This window comes from Alosa alosa, chromosome 21, assembly GCF_017589495.1.
Source record: "Alosa alosa isolate M-15738 ecotype Scorff River chromosome 21, AALO_Geno_1.1, whole genome shotgun sequence".
NCBI classification, from domain to species: domain Eukaryota; kingdom Metazoa; phylum Chordata; class Actinopteri; order Clupeiformes; family Clupeidae; genus Alosa; species Alosa alosa.
In genome coordinates this window covers 2,002,321-2,013,839 of record NC_063209.1, presented here as the reverse complement: position 1 = coordinate 2,013,839, position 11,519 = coordinate 2,002,321, and the positions used below count along the sequence as shown (strand labels likewise).

The window sequence follows — 11,519 nt, the reverse complement described above, 5'->3', positions numbered from 1 at the left end:
CATAATAATAATTATAATGATAATAATAGAATAATAATAATGTACTTTCTCATTTGTTGCCATTTCTTTTGATGTAATTTACACAAATCATTGTAGGCCATACGCTTTTGGATGAAACAACAGAATCGCACCAGTAAGACTATAGTAGGGTCAGGATATTGCCATGGCTTTTTCAAACCTAAAAAGTAGCTGGGAATGCCGGCTACCTAAAAAGAATAAAGACTGCAGAAAGAAGCAGGAAGAGACATTTATGGCAATATAACAAGCTTTGGTGTGAGGGTTTAAGTCCTCAGAGCAAATGTTTTCTTCCATGTCTATTCAATATTTTATTTTAGTTTGTTAAGGCTACAACAAGGAAGAATGAAATCCTCATAGCAATTGGGCTTCTGTTGTCACGACCAATATCAGTAACAACAATAACGTTATTAACAGTAGGCTATACCTATTATTGTAAAGTTATTCTATAGGGAAAGAGTTAAATGTACTTTTGTAGTGCCTCCCTGTGATTGGTCAAAACTTTGCTTTTGGGCAGGCTGGAATGCCCCTTGGCGATTGCGGTTTTAACAGGACATCAGCTGTGTAGGCTATGTGTCGTTAGTTAAATTTGTTATGCGCGTATTTGTAATAAATGTTCTTGGAATCAAGCTCCAGTGCGGTTACGCTTTTGAGAGGGGAACAAGCCACTGAACACATCGCCTTACAAGAGCAGTGGACCTATTACGAGGGCCTTCACGATTGTCACTAAAACCATGTCAACTGGTGGTGTGTGACCGCGTGTTACTGGACCTGCTAATCCGACTCACTTGCACAGAATCGTTGTAATAGGAGTCTTTTAATGTATTTCTACTCAAGTGGTGGTTTAAAGTGTGGAATATATCAATCTATATTGTCACTGGAGCGGTCCGTCTTTGCAAAGATTTAAGCATGGTTGCTCTGCAATCCGCAGTTGGAGACTAATTCCAAAGTTCATTCTCGATTGCTGGTAAGATATCACAAATGTCCTCATGTAGGCTATGTCCTTGGGTGGATGCAGCTTAAATTATATTTTACATTCAAAGTAATGAGTAGGCTAGGTTAATATTTGGGGTTCAGAGTATCTTGGGGTGATTAAGAAACTACAAAGACCCAGTTACTATGAAAGGTGTGCCTATGTATTTGGCTACTGTACATGGCATTTATGATCTCATTTTGAAAACACATGTGCTTGTTTACTTTATTCCAATAGCCTAGGGTTATACACTGTACAGCCTAATAACATTTTGGACATTAATGATTTGTTATCAATGTTTTCATATAGTCAAACAAATATTTAGAGGTAATTTTAGCAGCCTTGTAGCCTAGGCCTAAACAATTTCACAGTCTTTCAAAGTCTATAATTTTAAACCCTAATTATATGCACTTTTTCAGATATTCAAGACATTAACTGGAATGGAATTTTTATGGATAGTGTTCCTCTTATTTCATGGTTTATTGTTGTCGGATTGTGCACGAGGTAAGTTCCACATTTACTGGTATCCTAAAGATGGGCTCAAAATGTTGGAAAGTGAGGAGATGCTAAATAATTGCTCTAAGGAACAGATAACCATATTAATTCCATGATAATCTCTGTAGGCTACTACAACTCCTACATTTTTGCACTCAATTTATTTCAGTTAAGTTGTATGTTATGATAGGTTTGTTGTCTTTGGTCAGTTACTGTCTCATTCTTTTGAACAAGATTGACAAAATTTTACCATGGAAATCTGACAACTCATGTTATATGAAAGATCAGTTAGTTATGTTCCCCATAATATTCTGAATGAATATATCTGCCACTGAAGTGCCCTTAAGGATGGGCAACTCACGTCATCAGAGCGCACGAGTGAAGCATGAATGACTGATGTTCAGCAAGTAAGCACTCCAGAGTCAGCTGCTGTGGACAAAGGTGTGTGTTTGACACTGGGTAGGGATGACTGCTGGATGGAAGGATAAAGTACCTGAACATCACATTAGAGGACCGCATTTGTGAAGGAATTTCAGAACAGTCACAAGTCCACAGAGGCTTTGTGTTGTTTAACAAACAGAAGCTTACAAATATTTTGGAAGGGAATTTTACACAGAGAAGATAACGGACAAGATTCTGCCATACCGTTCAATCAGATAAAACTTCTCTGTTGCTGTTGCTGCTGTCATTGTGCTTCCCTGTACTTCCTGAAATTCCGTGCTGGGCATGAGTCTGTCACATTTTGTAGACATTTTGTTGTTCACTGCATCAGCACCACAAATATACAATCATTTGCTTTCAGTTTAATGACATGTTGAACATAAGTAAATTGGCTCATCAAAGTTTATTCAAAAGTAGCCTGGGTGAACCTGGGTTTTGGTGGTTCAGAAATGGGCTCAAATGGGAGCACTGCCAGAGGGATGTGCTGAGCAAATTCAAATGCGCTCACAGGTTTGTAATTCAAAATATTTTCATCACAACACTACCCCACACACACACACACACACACACACACGCACACACATACACACATACTCACACAAGAAGAAATACTGTATATTATATATGATGTATTATAGATACAGTAACGAATGCAATATAAACTGCAGGAGGTGGAAAAAGCAAGACCATAAAAGTGCCATACTGAAGTAAAAGAGACGTTGTATGTTTTTGAGGCATATGAGTTTGCAGGGCAGAGGGAACACGTATTGCCATTTTGTTATTGTTGTTTGGTATCCTTGCTGTAGCATTTGTGAAAATTGGATGTTTAGATTGAAAACTATGCTTTTACAGTAGATATTAGGCAATAGCATTCATACCTGATGGGGTCTCACTCTTTATCTTGCGCTTTAAATAGGTAGAAGGCTCTCTCCTGGCCTTGGTGTGTGGTGGTACCAAGGTGTTGAGCTCATATTTCGCTGTGGGGGAGGTACCCTCTTATCATGTGAGTGAGAGAAAAAAAAGTAAACACTTCAGTCGCAGAAGGTGGGGGTTGGCGGTTGAAAATATGTTTGGGCAAAGTTGTGGTCAAAGGGGAACAAGAATCACATATCTTCAAATTTTGGTGATAACTTTGAGAGCTGTGATGTGATTAGGTTGAATATACTGTATCTGAGATATGGCCTCCAACTTTAGATTTGCAAAATATAAAAAGAAGAGATTGAGCTGATTGTTGCAATTGTTGTATAATGAGAAATATTTTTCCTGAACCTGTAATTGTTGTTTTTATCTGTCTAGCTGTAGCCGCTATAGTGTCTCTATGTTTCCTAATATACCATATGGCATGCAAATGTACTTTTTGTCAGCAGTCGTTATTTTGATTTAGCAAAACAAGAAAGGTTCATTGTAAGGTCTGGAGCCTGTGGTCGGTCAGCCTTCACAAAGGATACCAGAGGTCAGTGTCTGGAAGCCTCTGGAAGAGGGCAGGATAGGGTTAGGGTTGGGGTTAGAGTACAGGAGAGGTCACATGCCTGACCTTCCCACAGTACTCTAACAATAACATCAGTTTCCCCTGCCTGTTCCTTCACTCACATTAAAATACAAATGTAAAAGTTCTAAAAATGTGCTAAATGTTTATTAGCACTCTGATGAAGACTGTTAAATGATTGAGACTTTTGCTAAATATTTATTACCTCTCTGATGTAGATGTTAAATGTGTATTAGCACTCTGATGTAGACTGTTAAAAGCACCATGCCATGGCGTTTGCCTTCTTTTTAATTGATACCTCTCTCACATCTTTCATTATTTTTAGAGTATTGTTCCTCTACCTACACCTGACCAAACACAGTATTGTTCCTCTACCTACACCTCTGACCAAACACAGGCTGCTCTACAGCATCAATTTCATGCATAATGTATTGAGAGATGTACTCAGACTGTAATCAAAAAATAAAATTCTGTAAATGAGAGCACTGTCATCTATGTCAAGATCTCATAAAAGTATTTTACAAACATATTTCAAATGTGTAACCGTTTAATTTTGTATTTCGCAAAGTAAGTCATCCTCTTTCGGTCTTTGAGAGGTCACTGATCACTTGGTCAGTAGCCGCTGAGTTACTAGATCCCGCCCTCAAGCATCTGGAAATACATCCCGCCCTCCTGCTGTCAAATCCATCCCAAAACTCAAGAGAATCTTTCAGAACTGAGAGTGAGACTGAGAGAAGTAAAACTGAGGACCTCACAAAGAGCGAAAGGAGTTGACTTATTTTGTAAAATACAAAATGAAATGGTTACACATTTGAAATATGATGTTTGAAAAACACTTGTGTAAGGTCTTGACATAGATAATGCTCTCTTTTACATAATTCTACGTCTTGTTTACATCCTCTGTTGGATTTGGTAAGGTAATGCAGGGCTCTGTACTCCTCAGTAACCAGTAACCACCATATATCAGATGGAGTTGTGCGGTTTCTTCTGCATGGCATGACACACTGCACGTAAACATAAGACTCTCACATGATTTGTAGTTGGCACCTTAAAAATCCACTCAGCATACTCATTTTCACACAAACACACACACACACACACACACACACACACACACACACACACACACACACACTCACACACTCACACACTCACTCCACCATACACACACATACCTCTCCATCTGACACTCAGGACATAATCAGTTGTTAAAGAGGCATGGGGCAGAAGACAATGCCACTGTGAGACTCTCTGCCCTGGCATGCTGTCTCTATAGTCTGGATATATTCACGAACTGTCATGTCACAGGAATTCAATTCAGTTAAACCCTCCTTGTGTAGTTTGATGCATTGGCGTCTATGTAGCTTGCATAGGCCATCAGCCCTTGGCCTCCCTGCATTGGGGTAGTAATGAGGAGAAGAAAACAGGCTCAGGTCGGGAGGAGAGTGGCAGCAGCAGTAGCATTGTTTTTGTGTACCTGTCCAAGGCTGACAGGGATGGAACTGAATGCAATTACATCTAGAACCTGGATGACCTATGCAGAGGTAGAAAGTGTTGAAGCCAAGATCACCAGCCACAGTAGAAGTCAGACACTGAATATTTATGGATTTATATTGCAGCGGCAGGCAGAATGTCAGTCTGAACTTGCCATTACTGCAACATAGCTACAGGAGGTACACCACATTCAGCATACAGCAACCCAGCATGTCTCTTCACACAGTGGTCAGTCAGTGGTCAGTCAACCAACCATTCAGCTACTGGAGCTAATGATCAGGAGCAGAAGGAATGTGTCCAGCATCCACCGTGAGGTCAGGGAGTCAGATTGATGTTTGCCATTGACCACTACAGCAATATTATGTGCTATTTTATCTCTTCATCCCATTACAACAATATCTATTTCTATTAAATGCAAACCTAAGGGAACATTTGAAACAGAAACAAAAACCCACATAGACTAAGTTGCAACAGTATACATTTACATTGCATTGAAAAGCACTCAATAGAGCTCATGGTCTAAACTCCCTGGATCAAAAGGTTGGAAACTCCTTTTTAACAGGAAGAAAGCATGAGCAAAACGCAGCTAAGATGGGGAGCCATGGGTTGAGGGTTAGAAGGTGGGGTGTTGGTTTTTGCGATTAAAGTTCTTGTTCAGTTGCAAGAGGATAAGTTTATTGATAGAGCCCTCCAATATTAATATGGTTTACTCTATCATTAGCGCTTAGCTTTCCTCACATGTAGTAGAATGTAGTCTTTAACAGCATTGTGTTGTGTTTTTCCTGAACCAGTTTCAATGTCTAACTGTGGGGAAATGAAGCGCTCATTGAACTTCTCTTCTTACAACATCTTCGTTTTTGTTTACTTTCATATATTAGCTAATGATTGGCCCTGCTTTCAGACGTTGACATGAGATTAATAGGACATGGCAGGTGCCCGCCCACCTATCAGTGGAGTGGGTGCCATTTGATGAATAGATAAGTTTGAGTAGAAGAGTGGTCTGTGCATGCCAGACTAAAGCATTATCAGTAGACTGGAGGCAGTTGTTGTCAAATATTAACCACGCAACATTAACCTTCTCTGTCCTGTAGACCATTTGTGGACAGTGTTCAATGTTTTGTGCCCAGGTCAAGTTTTGAGTAAATGCCCTGATTTCCCCTTTTTAGAAAAAGTGTTCAGTGTTTTGTTTTTTAAAACAGTATTAATGGTGTTATAATTGTAGTTTAAAAATGATCGTTATGGCCTTACCTGGTAAAGATAATAGACAGGGAGAATGCAGTCTTGATCTACATGTGTTTACACATTTGACTGAACACTTTGATTCTTGTCTGTAAATGTTCTTAACTAATGCGAATAGCCCTGCTGTGTGATGATGAATGTTACATGCAACATTTAGCCTAATCTATGAATGCATAATGGCATGCCAAAATTACGATTACTAATGGCTCCTCAGTCTGGTTTGCGTAGTTTGGACATTAGATATTTCTGATTATACCATAGTTTACAAATATATCTGGTCAGAAGATATAATTTGATATCAGTGATTTTCAGTGCACCTTAGATACACATAAATAATGCAACAGTTCATGTGTATCTTTTGCAACAACCAACGATTTACAGAAACACAGAAATTATGTCTTTGGAGGAATTTATAGCTCTGCACTTCAAATTGCTCACATGAAAATACTGGACTTTGTCACCATACAGTATATTAACACACCAGATGATATTTTCCCTGTAGACCAATGAACTGGAAATGTGACTGTAAATGCAAATATTGCAAGGGAACACAAAATATATTAACCATAAAAAATCATCACCATGACCTGTTAGGGGCTTTGTATGTTAGTGACCACCAGTGTTGGGCAAGTTACTTCAAAATCGAAATGTATTATGCATTACTTATTACTGTCATTTCAAAGTAATTTGTTACATTATAATATTACTGTCTCTGAATTGTAAGGCATTACACTACTATTGCATTACTTTTAAGTTACTTTCACCAAAATATCTGGAAATATGGATTTGCCATTCTAAATGCAGTTTATTACGCTCAATCATAGTCAGAATTTTGTTAAAAAAACGATAAAAGGTCAAAGTCTGGTAAATTGTGATATACATACTGTAACTCTAAGGCCTAGGCCTGCTCATTAAAATCAATAGAAAGCCTACTATATTGTAAATCAAAGCTTAAAGAAACTGTATGTAAGATTGTGGCCAAAACTGGTACTGCAATCACTTTCAAACTACTGTAGAGCGATGTATCCCCTTCCCCTCCCCTCTGACTGGCAGAGCTGGCAACACGGATGCCGAAACACTACTGACTTTGTGATTAGTAGATAGGTGGAGGGTGGCGCATCAGGCCAAAACACATGACAACATCAACATCAGTTGAGGGCTGCAACTCCACTTTTTAAATGACAATATCCTGGCCAGACTACTGTTGTCAGTGATATAAGTATTTGAAATAACATGATTCTTAATGTCTAGTGACATATCAGGGCCATTTATGATTAATTGAAATACATTTCTTACATACGGTTCCTTTAATAAAGACATGTCAAGAGGCCTACTGACCATTTTGGTGCCCTAAGTGAGTGGTTTTGAGTGAGTGACATTTAAATGATAACTCAAACACCTAAAGTAAAATAAAAGGCCTATTATTTACAGACCATTACTGTGTGTTTTTAAACATTCATGCTGTTTTCTTATAAATGGTGCACTGTCACTTTAAGAGTATTGATCTTTACGTTCTAATAATGCCTTTTTGCCAGCTCTTGTTTACAAGCCTTGTTTGTTGAGTTACATTGATAGCACAATATTAACAATAATATGCACTGTGTTAAGTTGTTTTAAGCAGCCTTCATTGCTTTGGAAAGTATGCAATAACATGTTGCTTCACGTTTCGTTTTGCAAATAAAAGTGAATTATGAGCCTGGTATCCACCTAGCTATCTGAATGGATTATTTTTTTGTCAACTCGGCATATCATGTGCTTCATGTAAATGCTTGGAAAACGAATTATTGAAGACCCACCAATTCCATTCTAGCACTACGTGGTGGAGATTGAGGGAACCCAAAAAGTATCAAACTTGCATGTACCATGGTGTTAGTGCATTCTGACATTGTAAACGTTATTGATGAAGAGTGAAATGCAGTGTGCAGTAAAGCTACTATTCATTGGTTACATGTGGGTGCCCCCTCTGTCCTTTGGTGCCCTACACAAAGTGCATGATGCGCGTGGTGGGAGCGGTGGCACTGCCAGGCTACACAATCTTTTTCTGCATTTCTATCCCTTTATTCTCTTTAAGTTCAATTGTGAATTCAAGTTCAAAGCTGACATGCACTAGAAGTTTGTGTTTAATCAAGAATCAAAAAGATTAGCGTGGCACCACTTTAGATGTTTCATTAAATTACTTGTGCTATTTAGCGAGGCATAGTGAGATCTTTCGGGTTTAGCACAAAGTGCACTAACTATTATGTTCTTCATATCCTTGTCTCTGAGCGTAGGCTTATGTCCATCCCGCAAATAGAGTCCGCTGCAGCCACAGTCATCTTCAACCAGTATCAGGAGATAACGTTCTACTATTTCGTGCAGATTTTTTTCTCCTCTGTTGTTCTCGCGGTGGTGGTGCGGATATGTATCAAAACAAAACACTGCTTAATTTTTGGTTAAAATGCATTGTAACGCACGTTACTGAAGTTTGTACTGAGTAAAATATTACCCAAATTTTTGTAATGCCTTACATTACCGCGTTACCACAAACAGCAATATATTACAGTAATTACATTACTTTTGTAACGCATTACTCCCAACACTGGTGACCACTGTGTTCGGGTGATTTTTGCAGCAATGACCGGCTGATTGTATTATCCCTTGCATAATGGACAATGGTCCTGTGTCTTCACTCTAATTCTTTAAGAATGATATTAAAGCAACTACATGTTTCACTCCCTAGTCATCTGCATATCTGACCATGATGGAGCAGAATGAGGTCTGCCGCGTCTGGCCTTCAGTTAATCTTGCTCTGTGTTGTGAGAGGGAGAGGACAGAGGGAGTGGTAGGTCAGATAAACTCCGATTTCACATTCCATGGCCCTCATATGCAGTTTGTCACAGAGGCCATGTGAAAGCACTAATTCCAGCCAGCAAGTGATCCAAAGAATACTGGACTTTCAGGTGTTTTCGGGATGTGCCAGGTTTTGAGACGTAAAGTTCTGTTAGCAATGTGTAATTGTAAGTTGTGGCCTTTAACACACTTTTCAGTCAGCATGCCTTAAGAAGCTCGACTTCAAACTCAACTCACTGGCTTAGTTTGTCAGGTTTTTGCATGGGGAGTTATCAGCTAATTTGCTTTTTGAAGAGTCCAATAGATTTTGATCATTGTCGTTTACACCCTTTTCTTTAAACTGGAAATGTTCACATTTCCCCCCTCATGTCCAAAAAGTGTTGCGATATGTGATTCTTCTTAGGAATCCTCACGACAGTAAAAAATAAACCATGATAATATAGGAGATATTTGATTGTATAGGCTGGATGTCCAAATCAGGTGACAGTGATAATGAAATCTGGAAGAATGGTCCACCCAGTCTTGTCTGGCTGCTGTTATGGTGGCCAGGCTGCTCGCTAAGCACATTTTTGGATTTGATGAATAAACTGATTAAAAGCAAATATGTAAATATTTTAACACAAAACACATTGGTTAAATTAATATTTATAAATAGTTTCCTATTTATTATTGTTTTAAATGTAATGTAGCACACGGGACAAATTGTTTTGAAATTTAAATCTATGTTAGTTTTATTATATGTCTGGTTCAACAACATTCAAATCTGCACACCCCTAAGTCCACTTGAGAGAAAACAGCATGGGGAACATTAAAGTCTGTGGAATCTGCTGACTTGTTGGCGTGTCAACTTGATCCGTTCACAGCCCCCACTACTATTCCAGCCTCTGCTCCTGTGATTCCCAGAGTCTAGAGGCCCCCTTGGCTGAGCAGTGCCAAACAGGGTTGAGAACCAAGCTTGCTTTAGTGCCCACTAAATATCCATTCATTTATGTTTTCTCATTTTTGTCATTAGTGGCACATAATGCTTTGTCATTGTTAAAAATGTAATAATTCAGCAGATTAGGATTTATTTCTGTATTTAATTTAAAGGTACACTATGGTTTAGATATTTTTGGTGGAGTTCCCTCTAGAGTCGCGATATATTTCTATTTTGCTCTGGTGTTGTAAATAGCAAACTTTTCGTGACTTATCCCCCCTGTACACAATGGAAATGCTTTTGTTGTGGAGCTGAAGGATTAACAGCAGGCAGAAACTCACTTCTCACCATATTTGTCGGGCCGCCATTCTTGAAGTTGTATGGCTTGTTTTCTCGGTACAGCGACTCGCTACGTCTATGCTGTATAGCTATGCTAGTTGAGCATTTCACCTATTACAAGTTTGTTTACCATCAAATTGGCTTTATAAAGGTGAAAATCTTGCATAGTGTACCTTTAATTCCACTGTGTATGAACTTGCATAGACTGAATGATTGTCCATGAACATTTGTGTGAACAGGTGTGACATGGACAACCTACAACAGACAGGAGATGTGCAGCATAGGTAATATCAATAACATCAGTTATGAAACCTATAAGCACAATCAGTCAGTGGAATCATTTTAGAAAATATGTCTACAATGTCTAATATCTTGTCCTGTGAATTCATTTTTCTTTTATAGCCCAGAGAATAGTACCAAATATGATACAAATGGAGTTAACATTCCTTGGAGTTAACATTCCTTGAACATGTTCACAGACCTCAAAAATGCACTATGAGTTACAAATAATATCATAGATGTAATGCAGTTGCCGATATTAGGCAGTGTAGTTGTCTGGTAGTGTAGTTGTCAGTGTAGTTGTCTGTAGGACCTGGGCTAGCATGTAGTAGCCCAAAGAGTTGTGGATTCAATTCCCAGCAGTAGTAAAATGTTTTGTCTACTCAACCAAATCATATTACTTTCACAATGCATTACTTCCCATTATTTATTAATGGCTGTAATATCTTTGGTAGAGACTATGAAACAAACTTGTATTTACACATGTATTTATCCCTTTGTTTTACAGAAGGATACCCTTGACCAAGCAACATTTGATGTTGTTAAAGGAGAACTTGGCAAATCAATTTAATAAAACCTTTTAGAAATCAGTAGGATGGTTAAATGACCTGTTCCAGTGAACATCCACATTGTTCTACCCAACTTATGCTAACCGTTTCGCTAGCTTGTAAACAAATCCATGTGCTTTATTGTTATCTTTTTCCATAGTTTGAAATAGCATGATGCACAACTTCTCCAGAAGGAAAATATAGCTAATCCTGCCAAGTTTCCGTTTAAAACTAATACCTTACTTAGTATGTAAGAAATAATAAAAAAGCATTTGGTATCAAAAATAATTCCTGTTTGAGGTGGTGAAGCGAAGTGGCCATACCAAAGTCCTTTTAGGCAAGTCCCTCCACTCGGCGGCCATATTGCAACGCTTTTTGGCCACTTATCGGGCATCTATTTCGGCAGAAATGCATGTGTGCAAGGCTTCACGACACCAATCTTGCTTCAGCGGTGAGATCACAACA

The 11,519-nt window shown here is 38.6% G+C and overlaps 1 protein-coding gene across 1 annotated transcript in view; it reads left to right on the top strand.

The window, feature by feature from the left end:
- Positions 1-550: 550 nt before the first annotated feature.
- The window catches only part of fgfrl1a (fibroblast growth factor receptor like 1a), a 28,656-nt gene continuing 17,687 nt past the window's right edge, over positions 551-11,519 (top strand). Inside the window, exons 1-2 of the mRNA XM_048231178.1 lie at positions 551-982; positions 1,408-1,492. Coding sequence (XP_048087135.1) covers positions 1,429-1,492 — 64 coding nt within the window. The 5' untranslated portion in view covers positions 551-982; positions 1,408-1,428. The remainder of the gene's footprint in view (positions 983-1,407; positions 1,493-11,519) is intronic.